The following is a 21746-nucleotide window of genomic DNA, read 5'->3' as shown; positions in this document are numbered from 1 at the left end:
TCCAAAAGGAAAATTTCCCGATCAGCATGTGCAATGCATGAAGCAAATGGTATGCCATGATTAATGCTGCTGATGAGTTGGCTGTCTTACAAAGACAGTCCCCACCTCTCACAGAAATCAGAGACTAAGCTGAAAATGAGAAATGTTCCATCCTGGGTAAAACAAGGTGAAAAGAAACTACAGCTCACCACAGAAAACAAATTATGCTCATGCTTTCCTTTGCAGTTAGTTAGCCTGATCCTACACCCCCTAACACCCAGCCCCATGTCAGCTTTAACGGCAGGTTTCTATGCACAAGGAAGGTAGGATTTGCCTGTAGGCATTGAAAATGCGGAGAAATCCTGTTCTTAACACAAACACACTGATTTCTTCCACTACCACCAATGCACAGTTAGAGGCATCTTCCGATCTCACATGCAAGCCTAGCTTAACTCCACTGGAAACACACCCACACAACGCCCCTCTGAATGAGCTTCTGCACTGCACAACCCTTTGGTGAGCTGCCAGGGTCCTCCCTGACTTTTCCTCCTGAAACCTTCCCATCCTTCCAAAAGGGATTGCTTCAGCAGGGTCCTCCTCCCCCCCTCTACTTTCATCCTCCAGGGGAATTCCAGCCAACAACTGCTCCTACCAAAAAAAGAAGTCTCAGCAAGCTCTGAGGTTGCAAGACACGAATATTTGCACTGTAAATCCAGCTCCAAGAACAACACTTGTCCAGCCAGGAAAGAGGCACCTGACCTGCCTGCCCAGGAAAACCACACCACACCACTTCAAACAAATGCTTACAACAACCTGCCGTGTACATCTACGGACCAATTATTCACCGAAATTACACAGTGAATACTTTTGAGAAATGAATTGATACTGAGGAAGATGCATGTTTCTCCTGGGTTATTCAGAAACTCCCTCTGGCTTCAAAAGAGCTGGGATTTCACTCCCTGTCCTGGCTGCAGAGAGGCAGGAAAACAGAGCGGCAGTTTGCACCCAGTCTGTAACTTCACTACCTTCTCTTTACAACAGAAAATGCAGTTTCCTTTTCCCTCAACGATCCCCTTCTCACGCCACATTCTGTTTTCAATGCCCCTTTCTGCTCAGAAAATCCCAGATGTTCATTTCATTGCTCCTCTTCAGTGCTCTTGACTTCTCGCCTGGTCCAAAGTCTCAACATACCAGACTCAAGCTTTGTTTCGGGCACAAACTTTCTCTATCTTTCTTCAAACTCTCAGGGTTACTTTTTAAGGTTGGCACACCGAGGACCATCTTGGACCTGGCTGTATGCACACAAAACCCCAGAGATTCTGTCTTCTGCTCAGATGAGGACTTCCATCATGTCCGTATCTGGAAACTCAGGCTTGTGGAGCAAGCTGCTCACTCTGCCTTTGCTGTCGGGCAGCTTCCCATGGCTTGAGTTCTCTGCAAGGAGAAGAAGGGAAAGTTGGTCTTCAGTTCAAATTCAACAGCAAATTATTCAAAGCAAATATAAACCCTTTTTTTTTGGGTGGTGGTGGAGGAGCAGATCTTAACTGTATGTCCTAGATACTGAAAGCCAAATTTGATCAGGAGGCCAAGAACATGCTGAATTCCCTGCACAATGACAGTAGGTGTGTCGGTGGGCACAGACCCCAAGAGTAGGCATAAAGATGGTATTTAAGAGATACAGACCAAAGTACCTCTTTAGCTGTGGCCTTAGAGAGAAACGGGCATTTGTGAAAGGTTGACATCACTTTACCAAGTTACTACTTGTCATCTGATCCACGGTAGCTCTCCACATGTATGCTCCTATTCTGCATCAGGTACAAAATTTAGGAGTTTAAAACATCGCGAAGGCAGTACACAAATAATCAGGTAGGTGGTTTAATCTAAAATGTATTACTTTGCCAGTGGGATGGGCTAAGAGAATGTATATGGCCAATTATCACAATGTATGATAGATGTTGTTAGGTGTTCATCACTATAGTTCTCAAAAGTCAAATTCAGGGACAAAGACTCTAATTCCTTACTAGCAGAAATAGCTTGAAAGGCTGTTTTAAGAGTACCTGGAAACAAATTCCATTCTGGATTACCCAAAACACAGTAATCCAGGGTTTCAAGGAACCGGTGATATTCAGCCCTATTAATGATACACGGCATGTTTTTAGAGGGAAGGCTTGCTTTTGAGACAAGATGAATGTGTAGGAAACTGGCTTTTTCAAAATAATGTGTGTAAAAGAAACGTCTCCCTTGCTAGGGCTGCAAACCAGCAGTTTCCACCTTTCAAAAATAATTAATTTTTTCCTTACTATTTCCCCCCAGGTTTCCTTTAAAAATTAGGGAGAAAATGGTGCCTTCACTAACCATGGTTTAAGTTGAAAAAAAGAGAAGGGTCTGAGTATGTGAGCAGGTATGGAGCGTTTTCAAGGTGTGAAACTCTGTAATTTTATATTTGGCAGCATGAATAATTGCATTTGTTGGAAACTGCCCGCCGCAGGCAAGTGGAGCTTTACAGAAGCTGCTGAGCACAAAGCTCTGCAAAGTCAGACCGGGCAACCTTGGAAAGTTCTCTCCCCATGATTTTAGCTTCCCTGAAAAAACCTCCCCACCACCGCACAAATTGTGAAGGCATCACCCCCCTCCACCAATACTGGGGTGTCTCTGAGCATCTGCCTGGCAGCCCTGGGGGTGCTGGCGTTTCGCACTGACATGGGGATCTGGCAGAGCTCACCCAGTTTCTCACTGGCCACTCGTGTCCCCGGGGGTCGTGGGGCCGGGCTGTGCGATGGAGTGGTACCCAGCCGTCCACGGCCGGGGAAGGAGGCGGCCGTGGGCCAGAAGAGCTCGGCGCTTTTGTCCGTCTGGGTACTGCTGTCTTTGCTGCCCGTCTTCGTGTGGGAGGCCACTGGTGCTGGGATGGGCATGCAGGACAAGGAGGGCAGTGGAGGAGGCAGCGAGGATCCCGATGGGTGGTCGTGGTGCTCCTTCCCCAAGAGCAGCCCTGAAAACACGTGGTGGTCAGTCACATCCCGGCTCGAACGTAAGTGCTGTCCCCACCCATTCCACCCCAGAGCTACAAGGCACTGGTCTGGATATGTCTCCAGTCCTTTAGGTCAGCTTAGCTTTTCCCCTTGACACCACCTGTTGCTCTTCTGACATCCACATGGTACTTTCCTACAAAACCAGCCTTTTGAGAGCAGCTGCCCTTTCTTGCATCCCCTTCTGCATGCCCATTCCAGCAGTACCCCTGGTACAGCCTCACACACCTCCATGCCCCTTGTCCCGTGCAGCCCCAAACCACAGCTCTGCACTCATTTTCCCATTTAGCTGCCGCACCACATCATGTACTCCTACCCAAAGGGATGCTCACCCTCTTGTTTAATCAGGCTTTTTCTTCTAGCCCAAATTTATTATTTCCTCCCATAAAATTGCAAACATCATCTGCTTGTTTCTGGTAGGCTTTACCCCAACTATGGCTTTCTATAATCAGTGCAGAACGATTTAATATGATTAAAGATATAATTAAGATACAAGGCAAGGTTAAAAAATGACTAATTTTTTACTTCAGCACAAGGACACGTGTTTTTCCCATGGGAAGTGCTCTGGAAATGAGCCGTCAGGGCAATGTGTGCCATGGCCAGGGGCACTTTTGCTAAGCTCAAGCAGAAGGATTAGGACGAAGTGATGGATGAGCCAAAGCTTAAGCAAAAACTGAGCTCACCTATGCTTCCCTTCCAGATCTTCTCTTCCTTCTTCTCCTCAGCTGTCTGGCTGCTGGTGAGCGAGGTCTGGCGCGAATGTGTGCCTGTAGCTGCGGCGATGGAGGGGACGGACCGAGCTGGTCGCAGGCTGGCACTGTCAGCTTTCCCGGGGTCCTTCCGTGACCGTTGCTGAAGGACCTTGATCATGGCATCCTTCTCAATTATTTTTGCATGGAGATTCTTTATTCTGCCAAAATATGAATGCCTTGCTTACAGGAATGGAAGAAGCGTTTATATGGGCAGCTCTCCCCACCCTGGGGCATAAGGATGGGTCCCCGGGTACGTGCCCTGCTGCTCTGTCCCCTCCAGTTTTGAGTGACTCAGACAAGGCAGCTCCCACCAGTTCCTCTGAGGATAACCATGCACTTTGAAACAGGCAGCGTTTCTAGCTATTAAGCCAAAAGCAGGAACTCTTTTCTGGGAGGTTAACTGAACCCATCTATTGCCACGGCTTTACCAACCCAGCAGGAGCAATGAGGGCAGTATCCTGACCAGGCTGCAGATTGCTACCTTCACCAGAATACAAACTCATAGGCAATTTCCACCCCCGTAATACATCGGGACCAAATCTAGAAACCCTCCTTTGGCAGGCTGAGTTAACCCCATGATTTGGGTCTGTCATCAGCTGGAGTAAAGACCTGAAGGGAGTGGAAAGGTTCCCTTTGGTTTCTCTAACAGCTGGGCTCTTGCTTCTCCCTCGCCACTGCAGAAACGATCAGCGCAAGGTGTGCAGCGCTGAGCAAAGCTCACTACTTCTCTCATACAGACCCCGAAGACTCTCAAATCACAAAAAAGTAGGATTATCTGAGACTTTTCTCCAGGAATGATTAACACCAAATCATACTGAAAGACTACAAAAACACATTTAAAAAAAAAAATAATTGTACATGTACAATATGACAGCCAGATGACTATAGCTTGACTGTGATGTACAATATATAGTCCAATGCAGCTGCATTTTGTGAAGCAGTGAAAGCTAAAAGCCGCATCTGGAAAACCTATACGTACAAGGGAGATAGCTAGTAACTTCATGTTGGCGTTAGTTTTCATAATCAGATGTCTAATTTGCAATGAAAACACAAGATCCTAATCTATCTTTAATGAAACCAGTGGCAAAACTCCATTACTTCACTGGAAGCAGGATTAACTTGCATCTGTGAGTGGAAAACAAAAACCAAACCCAGTAAAAACAATCATTGGTATTTTCCACTGCAACAAATATGCCTTTTTATAAAAGTATCTGCAGATTGGTGTTTTTGTGGGGAAGCCAACACTGAAGAACAGATTTTAAGTAGTTTTTCAGTAAAAACCTAGAGGAATATACCAACTTTCTCAAGGGGTTTTTACTCATCAAAAGGCCACTTTTCACCACGAAAAAGTCTGGATTAAAAATACTGCCCGGGTCTAACGCTCATTGAACTACATGGCCACATGTCCACTTGTGTGCTGAAAATGGAGAAGCATCTGCAACAACGAACATTACTCTCGCTGATTGCCTACGCACAAAAAAGTTTATTTTACATCTTCTACTACTCGTAAACGCATCTTTTTTAGTGGTGCTCATGGTGCTAAATTTTGTACATTTGCTCCTAAATGCCAATGTGACCATCACGCATCTTGGATGTGGGAAACTCAGTGTATCTAGAAAGAGCAATAAGCAGGCAAGGGGTGAAGAGCGAAGCAAAGGCAAGCCCTCGTGTTTCTGATTATGTAGGAGTGGGATTACAACTTCAGCTTTTATGACCACTCTTGTTTCCAGAGGGGGATTTTCACCGAGATTTAACAAGCATTCAGCTTCCTCACATACCAACCTACTTTTAATAGTGCAACAGCCTCTGTTTTGTAAGAAGGTAATTTTTGGCACAGAGAAGGTTTAATGGGAAGGTAGGGAGGAAGTTATCTAATGACAGCAACTCTTTAATCCCTGTTTTAATGCTGAAGAGCAAAACTAAGTCAAAGTGAAGATAAGCCCATCCTTTCCAGGCATGCATGAAGGAACAGAAGGGCATCCTGGTTTATCTGAACCCAGCCCAAACCCCACGACGAGCAGGTATGGCATGACGGCCCCTTACGTGTACTCCATGTCCTGGCAGCGCCGGTTGGCTTGCAAGATCTCCTCCTCCTCCTGCCAGCCCCGCATCTCCAGTGCGCTCTCGCCATAGCTGCCATTGCGTGAGTGGCTCGGGGCCGAGGCGTCCCTAGCAAAGCGGTTTAACACGGTGAGTCGGGCTCCTGAGACTGTGAGGGCAGCTTTTGCAAGTAAGATTGGTCCTTGCAAAGAAAACCCCAAACCCACATTCAAAGAGCAAGCTACTGATGGTTGCCTGTCAAGCAGACAGCTATCTGGTGTTGGGTTGCCTTGCTGTGGTCTACTCTTGGCTCGGGTTTAGTCATTAACATCATTAAATAACCAGGCTGATGGAACAGAGAGCACGCTAAAATCATGGGCAAACCCCGTGGGGCTAACAACCATCCTGGAGGACAGGGTCAGACATCAGAAGGACTCACATTACCAGAGAAATGGTCCCAAGTCAACAAGACTACATCACAATTGAAAAACAAAATTGCACACTCTGGAAGGTGAAAAATAGCATAGGAATTGCTGCCTAGACTGGAGTGCAAAAGAAAAGGATCATCCTGAGTCATGCACTCAACTGCATTTCAAAGAGAAATCTCATTTTAGCATGTTTTCAGGGGATTTGGCCTCTAAGAAACTGGAGCGAGAAGTTAATTATCCTGTCCTCATTGCTGGAAAGCCTCGCTGCAGTGCCTTGTGGGCTTTTGGGCACCACACTTTGACACAGACAAACTGGAGACAGTCCAGGCAAATGCAATGGGAATGGGTTTACACTAGGACTTGCGAGGAATGGCTGAGGGAAGTAAGTTAGTTCAGGCCAGGGAAGATACAACAGGGGATATCTGTCTTCCAATATTTACAAGGCTGTTACAACGTCGACAGTGAGCTGTTGTTCATCATGTACACCTGGGAAGGACAAGAATCAATTGAGGTAATTTGCAGTAAAGAGGTTTTTAGCTTAGCTATCAGGAGAACCTTTTTATTTTGAAGCTTAATGAAGCAGTGAAACAGGGGACTTAGGCCACAAAATTTCCCTCATTACAGGTGTTTAAAACAAGGTTAAACAACCACGTTGCAGATTGTGGGATGGATGCAGCCATACACCAACAGTCCCTCCTTTCTCCATTGGTGCAGTGGGGAGGAGTTGCCTTACCTATGCTGTGCAATTTGGCAGCCCAAGACTTTGCCATGGAGGTCATGGCTTGAGTCTGGTGCCTGGATTTGATAAACTTTTGGACATGGTTCAGAAGGGTAAATCCTGTCTTAACGGACTATTGTATCTCACTGGCATGACACCATGGAGAGATGCATTAACCCTGGTGGCGTGACTCAGCAGGGAAAGGCAAGCAAAATCCAGCCGTAAGAAAATAGCCATTCCTTATTACTCCCCCATGCTTTCCACTGCGAACAGAGCTGCCTGCGTGCAGCAACATCTTACCTCTCCGTTGCAGCTGTGGCTGCGGCATTCATGGCGAAGTGCCTGATCGTACTCTCCTCCAGGTACTTCTGCTCCCACTTGGTCATGTCAGCTTCCAAGGCCAGGATCCTCTCTTCCTTCTCCCGCACCAGCTCCATCAGGGCTGGGGCATTGTGCTCTGGGAGGCTGCTTGCCTGGTAGCTGCCCTGCCTCTGCCAGTGGAAACAGCGAGATATTCACCTCCTGCCAAGTATGGGAGCTACTGGCCCTTTTTTCCCCACATTTTCTCTGGAGCTCACAAAGACATCCCCATGTCTTTTGACAGGGGCAAGGAGAAACCCTGGGCTAAACCCCTTATGTTACAGAAGGACAGGCAGGTTGACCATGTGTGCAAGCCCAGCACATGCTTCTCCGGACCATGCTGACAGAAGTAGGGATCTGGCTGCTCCCTGGATGTGCAGGGATTTTGTGCAATACCCCAAGCCAAGGGAAAAGGTAGGAAAAAAAGCTGGTAGGAAAAAGAAGCAATGAAGCTTTAAAAGACATTCTTCTTGCTGGGACTTCATCACATGGAGCGGCAGTGCTTGGTATGGACAGGCAGTTATTACTAGAGGGTTTATATATAAAAGCAGAAAGAAAAGTGACATGTAACCTAGCTACATGTAATCTATTTACAACAGCAGCTGGGAAAATACCCCGGACATGGATTTATGCCTGTCTCTTCTGGCACATTAGTTCTCGTGTGCTCTCAGGAGATGGGTTCTGCGGTGCAGGAGGAAACTTTCTGATTGACCAGAGGGGCAGAAGATCCCCAGACACTGCGGCATGGCTCCCATGGGATGCTGACAAGCAGCAATGGGTGCGTAACCCTTTGCATCTACGCTGCGAGGAAAGCACTTACCCAGGCAGGATTTATACCACCCAGTTACAGGCACTTAATTAAAGCACCTAAGTGGCCCAGGTAGCCTTCCTGAGCTCCTGTCACTGCTGGTCGAGAGTGGAGGAGGACGGAGATCCAGCCCTCGGCTCAAGGGAGGTTGGGTGGAATGAGCCCACACTGGGGGGAGAGGCATGAAGCTCTGGATGAAGTCAGTAGAAGGAAATGTTTTTTTCAATAAAAAATGCAAGAGATTTGTTACACTCCACAGTGCACAGGACTGTGTTAAAAGAGAAATAGTGTCTTGGGAGCACCGGCTTCTCATCTGTGCTATACCATGAGCTTCCACCAGCAAAGCGGCTCCCCGGCACAGTACCAGCACACCAAAGCAAGGGCTGCAGCAACCGTTTCCATTTTCCAAACCACATTTCTTCCTTCTAGACTCTTATCTCCTGCTTATGGGATACTAGAGATACCAGGGGAGGGCTGTGGCCTTTGCCTTTGGTGCGGTAACCCGTTTGGAAGCTGCTTTCCAGAAGACTGCAATATGGAGTAACCCTTAGGAACAATGGCTGCAAGTCTTCTGCAAAAAACAGCACTTACACTCCAAATATTGTGAACCAAGCACATCATCTTTGTCCAAAATGAATATTGCCTGAGCCCTTGCTCCCACCTAATCCCACATCATCCCATCTTGCTTTCTCAATAAAAGATTGGCCAAAATCTGTGGGCTAAATCTCACGCCCACATGTACTACACCTTTCCTCTCCTCCTTCGGTGTGGAGCTGATCTTGCACAATCTGTGACTGCTGGAGAGAAACCTGGAAGGACATTCTCCCCCGGCAGGTGTGGGGGACACGCAGGGGCAGAGGCCTGCCTGCCCTTGAGCAGGGGAGCCGGGACCTCCCAGCCCCGCAGCAGGCAGGGCTCAGCTGCATCCAGCAGCCCCACTGCGGAGCTCCCCCATCCTCCGCTGAAAAAAGGGATTTAGAATCATAGAATGGATTGGGTTGGAAGGGACCTTCAAAGATCATCTAAGTCCAACCCCCCCGTCACAGGCAGGGACATCTTCCACTAGATCAGGTGGCTCAAATCCCCGTCCAACCCGACCTTGAACACCTCCAATGATGGGGCATCCACAACCCCATCCAAAGGAAAGGTTTAGGTGGAAAGCCCAACGATCTGAACCCAAAAGCAATGTGGCACCTGGCAGGGCTGCAAGTGACCATCCTTCTTGAAAAGCAATGCCGAAGGCCCTGTGTTGGGGTCCCACACGGACCGCCCCGCCCTCACCTGCTGCATCCGCAGTGAGTCCAGCTCCCGCTCCAGGCGTGTGCGCAGCCGCCGCTCCATCTGCTCCCTCTTCTCACAGGCTGCCTGCAGCTGTGTCAGCGCCTGCTGCAGCTTCTCCACCTTCTCCACGTAGGCCTGCTTCCTGCGCAGCTGCAGGGGACAGGGGGTCAGCAGTGCCGGGGGGCACCGCACAGCCACCCTGGGTTACCGAGACCCCTGCGCACTTGTAGGTGCACATTGGGCATAAGCATGGCTTTGGCCATTTGCTTTGCAGAGTTCCTCCAGGGGAAGGATGGTACCCCTTTGATGGGCAGGGAAAGGGCACAGCGGGCATCGCTGGGGCAATGCTGCCCAGATCTTCCACCCACTGGGGATCCAGTATCCATGAACCCCCCCGGTCATTTCTGAGCAAGAGCTGTCATGTTGGTGGATACTCTTTGGGCAAGCACACAGGCTGGCCTCAGCTAAGAGGAATCCCAGTGGGTTTTATCGACTGGTGACACTTGGCACATTGTCTGCACTCAGAGTCTCTTTTTTTTGACCCTGCATATCTGTCCAATGCAGGTGGAACAAGCGGAGTGCTAGCAGCCAGAAGCTCTCCACCTGCTGTATCCTGCTCACAGGTTTGGCCATGCGGATGTATAGATGTGCTGGCAGCCAAAGGTGGGCCCTCCTTACATATATAATGCAATTACTGAAGGGCCAAACATGACATAAGGATTTTGCAATACAGGGGTTTACAGCCAGAGATTGCTCCAGCAGCATACCTCAAAAGGAATTTGCGAGTGGACTGCAGATGTTCAGGGTGCTTAGTGGCTATGCCCACTTCTTCTGGTCTCCTACCATGCCACTAGGCACTCAGTAGCACCACAGGGTATCGTGATCGGGGCTCACGGCAGGAGCTGGCATACTTCAGAGCCCCTGGGGAGAGGAGGCTGCAGACACTGGATATGCTGGGCATCAGCTGTGCCAGGCACTGGTATGGGCATCAAAGCCTGTGCTGAAACCTGACCCCCAGCCAAAATCTGGCACTGAGAAGGGGCATGCTCATGGGGGCCAGGTGCACCTGGGTGTCTGTGAGCTGTCCTCGTCCCTGGGGAGCATGGACATTGACCCAAAAACTCGCCCACGGGGCTGTGGCAGCAGGGTCTGCCTGCTCTCCCCCCGGGCTGCAGTCCCAATCTCAGGAAATCCAGTTCCTCTCTGCTCCCCCAACCTTTTGTCATGAATTTTCTCTTCACGAGCACGAATAAATTTACCTTTCTAAAGACATCTGCCTTGTAGTAGAGAAAGCAACAGTGCACACAAACTGAAGCTGTAAACCCCAAAAGACCTCAACGAACCCCAAAAGACCCCAAAACACTCTTGACTTAATGCCCTGACTCAGAAAGGGAGGGTGAATCAACTTGAATGCTGGATCACACAGACTTTGCCCAGCCTCAGTCGGACCCCATCTGCAGCCTGGGGGTTAATGGGGGATGCTTGAGGTCACTGCCACGATCACTAAGATCCTCTTTAGGACTTCCAGTCTCCCTCATTTATATGTACACTTGTTTGAGACCTGAAGTTTTTTGGAAGCAAAAACAGCAGGCAGAAAAATGCATTAACCCCAGCTGACGCTGGGGAGCTAGATAAATAAGAGAGGCTGGAGCGGTGCTATGAGCTGGCAAGACCAGGGCCAAAGCGATATCTGAGTGCCTACCTCTTTTTTAAGTACTTAAATCACTATTGAAATTAACTGCAATGTGGGTTATGATATAGGAGCTATGGCCACAAAATGTATGTGTCTACATATCTAGGGGAAGTAGTGAGAAGTTTGCTGCCTTGTTCCTGGCCAGCGCTGGGTCCCCCCGACTCTGTGGGGCTCCCCTTCACCCAGAGTCCTCTGCTTAGCCCAGGACTCCCACACTGCAAAGAAGTTTTTTTTTTTAACTAACTTGTGTGATGCTGGTTTCACCTAGGTCCCCTCCCACTGATTACAATGATAATAAAATCACTTTTTCTTAAAATTCCTCTTCTGCCACCCTAAATCCATCCATGTCACAGATGAAATGAAATACGGGCTTGTCCACAGCAAAAGCGAAACTTGGCCTGCACAGCCAGAAACTTGGCTCCCCGGCCAGAGCCGATGACTGGCAGCGTGACCTCCCTAGCCCTGCTGTAATCCAGGCTAATGCTTATGGCTCCTGGGGCTTTCCATGAAAATTAATGAGATTATAATCCCCACTAGTCTCTGGCAGCAGCACAAAAATTGCATTCCTTGGGAGCTCACGACTTGGCAAGACAGACACAGTGGTGACTTCTTGCTGAATGTGCTATTTTGGACTAGGAAGGTGCTTGGGCCACCTCCCACCCACACCAGCGTGGATCAGAGAGGGGAAGGGGGCTCCCCCGGCGTCCCTCCTCGGCAGCAGACCTCATCTGCTCCCCCATGTCTGCTGGATAGCTGGATACTGGGGAGTCCATCCGTATCACAGCAGCCAGAATTTGGCTTTGCAGCAGCCCTCTGAGTCCCAGGGTTCACATGCTCGCACATGAGGGCACCTCTGCCCGCGTGGGTGAGGTGATGCACATGCATCTACCACCTCAGAAAACAATTTTGTTGGAGATGTGCAACAACACAGTTCCCACATTCATAAATTTATAGGAAGGTTCTTGAGCCAAATCGGACTTTTCTATCCTGCCTGTAGATTCATAAGCAAAATATTCAACCACACATTTAAAAAGTGAAGTATAAAATGTTGTCATTTAAATTAATGGGCTTATCATTGCAGTATGCATCCATAAGGGAGGGAGACGGCAATCAGAAATACATGATACTAAGCTCCACTACCTCACAGACACACAGACTCAAAAGAAAAAAACCTGGATAGCACTTGGAGAGGTACCAGTCCATCCTCCCACTGCAAGGTAGGATTAACTCTACCTAAAACCTGGCATATGTCTGTATAATCTGTTTACAAAACCCTCCAGGGGTAGGGACTCCACAACCTCCCCCTGCAAACTACTTCACGGCTTATTTTCCTATACTGCCAGAAAACTTTTACCCTAATGCCTAATCTGGCTTTCTCTTATGCAATTTAAGCAAATTACTTCTTGTTCTGTTTCCAAATTGTGATCTACTAGAGCAAGAAGCATTTAATGAAACAATTCACATATTCAGAAGATCAGCAAACTTGCCTGAACACTGTCCTTGTCCCAGGGATTAGGAAAATAAAGATGAAGAAGAGCTAAGGCTAAAAGGGGATGATCCAAGCAAATAAATCTCAGTAAAGACGAGTGGGTTTTCGAAAAATATCTGCACTAGGAATGTAACTCCAGTTTGAGCCTCAGAATACCTATTCTATAGATATGAGATTTTAGTTAAACACTGTAAGAGATGGAGAATCCAGTATCACCCTAAGTAGGTTGCTTCAGTGTTAATTACTCTATTTCCAGCCCAATTTGCTCAGCTTCAGCCTCCAAACACTGCATCTCATTATTTCTTCTTATGTTAAAGAGCGTTTAATCTGGCTGACAGCAATCACTTCTTCATATTCATGTGCATGGACTGGAGCTCAGCCATCTCTTCACTTCAATTGTTCACAGCAAAGAACAGCTTCTGGGCCCCAAATAAATTCTACAACTGTTTTCTGAACCCTCTCCAATTATTCAGTCTTCTATCCAAAGCATGGACCAGACACACGGTTCCAGCAGCAGTCTCCTAAATGACATGCGGGGATGATACCACCTACCTATTTTTGAATTAAATTCTTCTAATAGCAGGCACTCAGGATAATGTAGATTTACATAGTATGCTATCTTACGTTAATTCAACTTAGGAGCTACTGCTTATTTCTCAAGCCTTGATTTAAAAAGCTTTTAAACTTAATTACATTCTGGTGGTAGAAGAAATCTGGGTGGATTTACAAAGCAGTGCATGAGGTAGAGCTCTGTTAATAATAATAGTAATTTTCATTGGAGTGATTTTGTGTTTCCTTCAATATATTCCAAATCATAGTAAAAATCCCTGGTTTAAGATGAAGGTTCAAAACTTCAACGGTATCTGCTGCATATGTGTCAAATTGAGCTCCAGAAACACTGGAGACTGTTGAAAAGGTGCTCTGATTTAGTGATGAAACAAAGCAAGGGAAAGGGAGCACAGGAGCTTGGGCACACGCCGGCAGCCACAGATTAACCACACTTCACCTAAGCTGCATGACACTGCTTTGAACAATTAAAACACGGCAGCTGAGATAAAATTCATTTGAACACCCCCTAGAATGAAAAAAGCAGTTAAACACTACCAGGTCAACGTGGGTTTGCTCAGGCTGAGGGCTCTGACAGACAAACTCTGGCAAATACTGTTGGATCACCCTCATATGTTGTCACCCCCGAGATCTACCATGCCCCAGGCTGGAGGTTAGCAGCTCTCTAGAGAGGAACATTTGCCCTATTCTCAGCTCCACCAGTCCACAATCCAGGATCCTAGCTCTGAACCCCAGCAGAGGCACACTTCTGTTGGATGCCTAGGCGAGGAACTGGCAGCTGCAAAGCTCTTAGAGACAGAGCCCTAAGGCTGCAAACGTATTTACCACAGCCCAGCAGGCACAGGGTAGCTTCTTATATCACCTGCCTGGAAATCTGCGTTTTTGCTTCTCCTGCCTTCACCGGTGTGTATTCAGCAAGTCAACGTTACCTGCCAATACCACATGGACAGCCTGCGTAGCGAGGAGCTCAACGTATTTCTTCCCATCCCCTGCGTGATACTGCAACTGCAGGAGCAGGTGTTGCCACGTAAAAACGTTCCTTTATTCAGCCATTTTGTAATGAAATGTGAATAGAAAACCTCTGATTGCCTTTAAGGCAAAGAGTGTCAAGTGAATTATGCACACATTAAAGGTAGGCTAGCTCCTGCAGCTACCGGAGGGACTGCCCCAAATACCCTTGGGATGGTGAGCAGGCTTTAGTCTAACTAACAAAGGAGCAGTTAAACTTAATGTGATCCTCTTCTTGCTGCTGAGTGTATCCACTGGAGGCAATGGAGCTTTTAAAATGTTCCTAAATAGGAAGTCAGAATGGTCTAATGGTCAGGAACAAGACAGCAATGCCTTCAGCACTTACATATAGTACCTTAAATCTTCCAGACTTTTAAGTAACCATTAGTTAGCCTAACAACGGGTCTGTCATGCTGGATACCCTGATAAAAAACTTTCAGATATCACTGAAGTCAATTCATCCTTCATTGTTCCAAGACAATGAATTGCGCTGAAGTTACTTGCAGGTATTTGAGAAAAGACCTCCCCTGTTCCTCACAAGACCCCTTGCATCTGTGCACCCAGCAGGCTCCCATGGATTCCCCCCCAGGCCAGCCCTGAGGAGGGTGCAGGTGGGCAATGCAGCACCGCAGGGGAACAGACCTGCCCAAACTCATGCCAGCAGCCTGTTCCAGAGGCCTGTTCCGCTACCCAAGGCTGCTAGGTGAGCATCCTTCCCCTCACCAATGGTCTGCCCACTCAGATAGTAAAGATTATGTTTATTTTATTCCCCATAAAACATCCTCCCTCTTTGTTGGTCACAGGGCTAGAGATTCTAGGGTCAAAAAGGCCTTTTTTGACCGTCTTGCTGGATCTGTCAGAGTGCATAGACTTTCAGTTAGCCATTAAATCCACACCTTTTGGTTGAAGGTCTTAAGGAACAAAATAAATTGAGATTCAGAGACGTCCAATAATGGAGAACTGACATCACTTTTAGTTATTGAATCTGTTTAACTCCAGCTTCCAGCTACTAGATGTTGTTCTGTACTTGTCTGTCAGTTTGAAGAGCCCTCTCTTCCTGGGAATTTTCTTCCCATCTGAATACCTATTTTCACTATCAGGCTTATAGGAGCATTGCTTAAAGACCTCTTATGGGGTTTGCACCTCTTGTGTCTCATGGTATGATAGGCTTTTTTCAGCTCTCAAATAAAACCTGTAGCTCTTTGTAGCTCTAAATCCTGGAGGGTCTGCCTCCAGCCAGATCAGTCAGTTCTTTTAAGACCACTGTTTAGATGCAAAATTACCAAGCCCTGCACTGCTGTGCTGCTGAACATCTCAAAAGCCTCCTGGCATTCTTTGGGGAGAAATGGAATGTACCAACATCACATGTTTGTATCGCAGTCCCAAGTCAGTGAGTAGTCAGCTTTTTATTTGATATTTCTATTAAGTCCTAGTATTACTTCAGCCACCTGCTAGTTGAGTTTAGTGTTGCTCCTGGTCACATGCTGAAGGCTCTGCTCTGAAAACATCTATGGTTGTGGACTCCTTTTCTTGCCTGTTTGGCTCAGTATTGCGTAAGTATGCATTTTCTCTCTAAGAGGGCCAGTGCAAGGGGAGCAGGAAGACCTGCCACACCATGGCTAGAAGAGATTCAGGACTTGGATGGAGAAAGCCCTAACCACGAGCCACCGCTAGCCTCAGAGCAGAGAAATGATGTCCATGCCTCACCTCCTCTTCCAGTTTGATGACCTTGGCTTGCGCGTTGTTTAGGGCCTGGTCGAGGATTTCAATGTGCCTCCGCTGGTCCTCGTTGGCAGAGCGCACAGCTGCCAGCTCCATCTCCAACTTCTCCTTCTCCTTCAAGTGCTCTTTGTCTGGAAGAAGGACAAGAACAAGAGCTGCTCCAGCTGCTCCAGGACAGCTCACAGGCCCTGGGCCACGCACCAGAGGTAAGCTGCCACCTCCCTAAAAATGCAAAACTTAAGTTAAGTGAAGGAGCAGCGAGTGGGGCCATTACAACACAGTGCTGAGACACAGCGGGCAAGGAGTTTCTACTGCCAGCCCCTCAATGCCTAGCCTTATGCGAGTGCCAGCAGCAGAGACTGCCTGCAGCTTGGGCTGCATCTGTACTAGCAGAGCTTGTGGACCTGAGCGCTGCCTCGTAATTGTCCATTCTGCTGAACTACCGGCACGTTCTCCAGCAAAATTTTGGCTTGCACCAGCTAGTCCTTTCCCACACAACGCCTAGGCCCTGCTTGAGGACAGCCTAAGTCAAGGACTGTTTATAGCTGCCAGCTTGGATGCTGCTGCTCTTCTGTAAGGGGCAAGAAACCTCAGCCCCATGGATGTGGGCTGTGCTGTGCTCAGTCCATTTTATTTGCAAGGATGGAGACCATGAGACACAGAACATGTGAAGAAACCAAATAATAAACACAGATCTAGGCTGGACAGCCTGAAAATGGAAAGAGGGGAAAGCAATAAGGAAGAATAAGACAGGAGGCATCTGAACAGGCTTTCTCTGCCCATGCAGAGAAAACGGGGCTGTGGAAGGCATTTCAACCCTGCGGGGGCCCTGGGTGACTTTCCAGTCCTGCATGATCTAAGGGTCCAGCAATTGGTGCTCCCCTCCTGTTAAGTGCCTTAATGCATCAGGAATGAGGCTAAAACATGTACATAACCTCTGTGCTTAAAATTCATCCCTTTTTTAGATAAGATTTTAAATGACATTAAAAAAAATGGCTAAATTCAGTCAGCTTTCTCACATCTTTTTCTCTGGTAACAAATTGCAGGCCCACCGTTGACTTTGCTGGCAAGCTACCTAGGGAAGGGCTCAGCTCCATCCACCTCTGCCCTGACAGGGCTGAGAAGCCATTTCAGGGAACACGAGCATCATGGGCTGATCACTGGATCCCTGACATTGGACTGCAAACAATTAATGATTGGAGGAAGGCAAGGGAATGGAGTTTTCATTCAGTGAAATCTGAGATTTCAAAATCTGGCCTTTGTTCTGATTGACAACAAAAATAGACCACTTGGCAAGCCTCCAGGAAGCAAAATTTCCTCCAAAAATTAATTTGGCATCAATTAAACGTTGTTTTGATTTTTGACTTTTGAAACACAGCATTACAGAATTTATTATTTTTTAACTGAACAGTTGCTCCAGAAACAATGATGGAAAATCTGTCCCCTAACATCCAGTCAGTCCCACCCAAGCATGACCACTCAAGCTGGAAGCCCCACCATCCACCTTCCCCCGAGGAGTGTCAGAAAACTTCACGTGGCCAAAGCCAGCCCACTTCAGACCTGAACTACCCCCAGAAGGGCCTTATTCTTCCTTAATTGCAGGCGGGATGAGAACAGGTTTAATTTACACACTATGGGTAGGTGCCTGCAGCAGGGTGAGAGCTGAGCCATGTGGAACAAGGCACAAGTGGACGAGGTGAGCCCAAAACCACCCGGCCGTCTTCCCATTTATCCTAAAAGGAGGAATTCATCACCTCACAAAAAGAAACCCTGGCAGCAACACTGGCACATTGGCCTCTGCAAAGCCCACTAGCAAAGCCCAGCGAGTGTTGTGCACACCACGCCACTGACTGCCACCTTGAGCTGTCTCGGTATGATGTGGCCTGAATCTTCCCACGTCAGCAAGGAGTTCTACATTGGACATGCAGACTTCTTCCTTCAACACAAATACTTTTACTTCAATCAGATTGACCAGAAGGAACATTAATAACTATTGTACAAAAGTGTAAATTGGGCAAATTATCAAGCAGCTAACTTCATTAGAGGGTGAGGAACCTGGAAAATGAATGCTATTTAAGCCCTGTGGCACTCCACCATCTCTTACTGGGACCACACTCCGGATTTGAAACCCATGTTTCATGTCACAGATGAGGGCAGCACACAGAAAAACAAGACTTGGGACCTTCACTTTCAACTCTCAACCGGGGAACTCGAAGCACTGAGCTTGCCCTGCTGCATTAGTTTTTTACCCCCCACCAAAGTAGGACAAGATTATGCTGTACACAAAATAACTGCTGAACCCACTAGAAAGCTGGCAAGAAAAAATTACTTAACAGCTCTCAACACTTCTCCACGTCAGCTTCTCCCTGCAAAATGCTGGAGGCACATTTTATAAGTACTTTCTATATTGCATTAATTTTTAGTAAAGAAGGACTTTGTTGAACATACTTTAAATTCTCTTCAAGTACATACAAGGTATCCTTAAAGTCTAAAAATACTGTTTTACTGTGCTACCCTTGCATACACCTTCTGCCTGGGCACCTGCTTTTTACCTAACAGACTTCAGCTAGTAACTATTTCTATTTTCTGGTAGGTCACCACCACATCCCATTACTCAACAGTTCCCAAAAGGCTTCTCTGCTGCAGTTTACAGTTGCAATCTCACAGCTTTCCACCCACTGCCTCTGACTGTTGTACCTCAACACGCTGAGGACATTACACCTGTACTCTGGAAGAAAGAGGAGATAAAGCAAAGAGCCTGTTCAGTGCTTCACAAACAGGCTTTTTGAGTTGCCAAGCTGGGTTGGTACATGAGGAGTAGACCAGTCTTGACCCTGCTTTGAAGCAGAAACATTAGACAGAATGATACACTCAATCTGTGCCACTTCTTCCCTACACTCAGATGTGACCCCCAGCTTTTCACATGTTCTATCTAAGTATTAACTTTTTATCCAATTTAATGACCATCTCAATACATCCCAAGCTGCTTTTCTCCTTGCTGTGATATTGCAGAGTGGCAACATGGACATCCTTTAAAGATATTCCTTGCTCCTATGGAATGACCACTGCTGGCAGAAGAAAATATATCAAATTACGGCAGCAAGAGCCTAATTTGGCTGCAGGAGATTTGCTGAAAACAAGACTGGCTCCCATACCACGTCCCTTGTGGTGTTTCCAACAATTTCTCTTACAAAGGTTTGCATTTCCCAGTGGTGACTCTTCGCTCACAGCTGCTAATTCTACAGACGCTCTCTGGTGACTGTGCCTTTCTTGAATGAAACCTGCAGGACTTATTTAGCCTCTCATCAGACTTGCAACTCCTGACATGGCAAGTGTGTGGAGGAGCTCTGCCATCCGCTGTCCACAGGGATGGGTGTATGCCGCAGCAGCTGCCGCCGGTCACCGTCGGACCAGCTGATTCACCACGACGCGGGACCGGAGTCGCCTCTTCTGCTCATTCAGCTCAAGCGGGGACTTGGCCAACTCCAGTGGTCCAACCTTCCCAAAAGGGTGCCGGGGCGGTGAGGCAGGGGGCTGAAGAGCAGGAAGGGCCCCTCGAGCCCTGCCATTTTGCCCGGAGCGACCGGCAGAAGAAATCTGAAATGAGGACAGGACCTTGGTCCCTGCCAAAGACCTTTCAGCGGCTGGTTCCCATCCCATAAGAATAAGCAGAATAAATTAGTAAATAGAGCCCATTCACTCCATGCAGCCAGCCAGGAGGAGATTTTCCACAGCTTTACTAAGTTCTTTGCACATTAAACAGGGCCAGGTTGTCAGGTCCAGACATTGACGCTTCCCTCCAAAGGAGCAGCAAAGCCACCATCTATCTGTCCATCCCTCTGCCCAAGCGTCGCTGCAGCCCCCTGCAGCTGTGGTTTGATGCTGACTAGGCTGGGCCAAGGCAGGCCTGGAGCAGCACCACAGAACTGGGAAATGAAGCATTTCTTTCCATCCCCACTGGCAGGTTTCAGTGAGAAAAAAAAAGAAAGAAGATACAAAAGTCAGGAGAGCTCATTGCAATCTTCTCCTCCTGCAGTTTCGCTCACAAACGGCACATTTCTGACAGCTCTCTGGAGTTTGGGCCACACCAGCACCAAGGAATGGCTGAGAAGCCGCAGGAGGTCATGATTGAGTCCCTGAGTCCATTTTCTTATGTGGTGATTAACAGGGATTCTGCGCTGGAATTAATAATTATGATAAATTGTAACGTACTTAACAAATGGTTCAGTACAGGGTTACTCGTGGTCACTGACCTAAGCAGGGATGCAGAAAGGTTTGGTGCTCCATTGTCAGTCACCAAATCTCCATCGAAACTCCTGATGGCTTTCCTTACCCTATGAAGTATCGCAGACAGTTTAAACTTGGTCTGATTTACAGCTTGAGCATTTCTATTTGCATGTCATGAAGTACAAGGCAGGGGAGAATTTGACCTTCAGGAGTTGAAAACTGAAATTGGATTTCCTACTCCCCTTCCCTTTGGAGGGCAGGGGGAAATCATGCAAAACAGACCCATTTTTCTATAGGACACCGTTTCTTCAGGATGCTGCTCCCTGTGCAGGTGCCCTTGGCTCTGGGTGCCGGGGGGCAGCAGCTGACCCATCTCCCCGCGTGCAGCTCAAAGCTGTGAAACGAGAGAGCAAGGAGCTCCCTTTCACCTGCCCCCAAAACTTCTGCCTCTGCCCTGATTATTTCCTGTCTTAATACCAAATGGCTCTTAGTCTGCCCAAAACCCCACTCTCAAAAATATCTGTTGTGAGCATTTTCTTTGGTTGGATGCATTCAATGGGAATATTTCTTTGCCTGGGATATTTGGGACAGAGATACATGCACAAGTTGTAGGCAGCACATCCACTGCACACTCCCACAAAGCATGAGGCTCTACCAACACACTGCCAAAACCATCTGTGCATCCCTACTAATGGCTGCAGAGCCACATGGATGGGCACAGACTCTGATCTGCCTCAGACACCTGAAAAAAGACCCCCTGGAGGAACCCCTGCTCTGTCAGAGTGTCTGTAAGTCCAGAAATCCCAGAAAAGCCCACAAAATTCTCAGACTCTACCAAAACAAATTTTTCCCATGATACGCTGTATCATAAGATTTCTCTCTGCCCTATGCCCTTGAAACCATCCTCAATCTTCCTGCCTCTCCCTTTCCACAGCACCTCTCAGCTTCCTCCTGCCTGGCTCTTCTCTTGCCTGTATGGGCCCATAGACCTTCATCAGTCGCTGCTTCATGTCTTTCCTTAAAAGAACCTTTTTCACTGACAAAACATCACATAATTATGAAACTAATAGGCTGTGAGTTCTCTCCCACCCCCGATACAACAGTAGCATTTTTCTTAGGCACAAATGCCTAGCACTTAATACTTTGAGGCATGCAGCCTGGCTTTGCCTATTATTATTACAAAGAATAAGTTTTTGTCATTTCCAGTCTCCATCTCAGAGCGCACGACTGCTCTGCACTGTTGCGCTGCTAATGGAGAGTGCTGCGAGGAACTGAGAAACAATCCCTGCACATCCTGCCTTGCCAGACTTCTTTTTCTGGGAGTTTTTCCTATTACTGGAGTTTTACCACAGTATTAATTCTGCGTTTGCACTATTACTAAGGACGAGCGTTAAAAAACCCTCAAGAGCTTTATCTTTCCTTCTTCATCTCATCATGACACTAGCTTAAAAATGGTAACTTTTAGGAACCTGCTGATGTTGGAGTCTTTTTATATAACTTGGGTTGGGGATGTTATGGGTTATGTTTTCAGGCTGTTTTCCATAAACATAGGGATTAGAAATCTGCTTTTGCTTTCCTAATGAAAACTAAGATTTGCATTTACTAATCTGACTTAATAAGCTACTATCCTTAGGGAAAAAACACA

The 21746-nt window shown here is 47.4% G+C and overlaps 1 protein-coding gene across 2 annotated transcripts in view; it reads right to left on the bottom strand.

Moving 5' to 3' along the window:
* Nucleotides 1–385: 385 nt before the first annotated feature.
* Nucleotides 386–21746, bottom strand: part of AMOTL1 (angiomotin like 1) — a 70481-nt gene continuing 49120 nt past the window's right edge. For both annotated transcript variants that reach the window (XM_059817791.1, XM_059817800.1), the window contains 7 exons: nucleotides 15860–16005; nucleotides 9396–9545; nucleotides 7247–7437; nucleotides 5804–5929; nucleotides 3692–3918; nucleotides 2702–2971; nucleotides 386–1413 (listed from right to left, as the gene is read on the bottom strand). In XM_059817791.1, the coding sequence (XP_059673774.1) occupies nucleotides 1310–1413; nucleotides 2702–2971; nucleotides 3692–3918; nucleotides 5804–5929; nucleotides 7247–7437; nucleotides 9396–9545; nucleotides 15860–16005 (1214 nt within the window). In that variant the 3' untranslated portion in view covers nucleotides 386–1309. The remainder of the gene's footprint in view (nucleotides 1414–2701; nucleotides 2972–3691; nucleotides 3919–5803; nucleotides 5930–7246; nucleotides 7438–9395; nucleotides 9546–15859; nucleotides 16006–21746) is intronic.

Source organism: Gavia stellata, chromosome 1 (assembly GCF_030936135.1).
Source record: "Gavia stellata isolate bGavSte3 chromosome 1, bGavSte3.hap2, whole genome shotgun sequence".
Lineage (NCBI taxonomy): Eukaryota > Metazoa > Chordata > Aves > Gaviiformes > Gaviidae > Gavia > Gavia stellata.
Note: the sequence above shows the minus strand (reverse complement) of the source record. Positions and strands in the feature narration are given on the sequence as shown.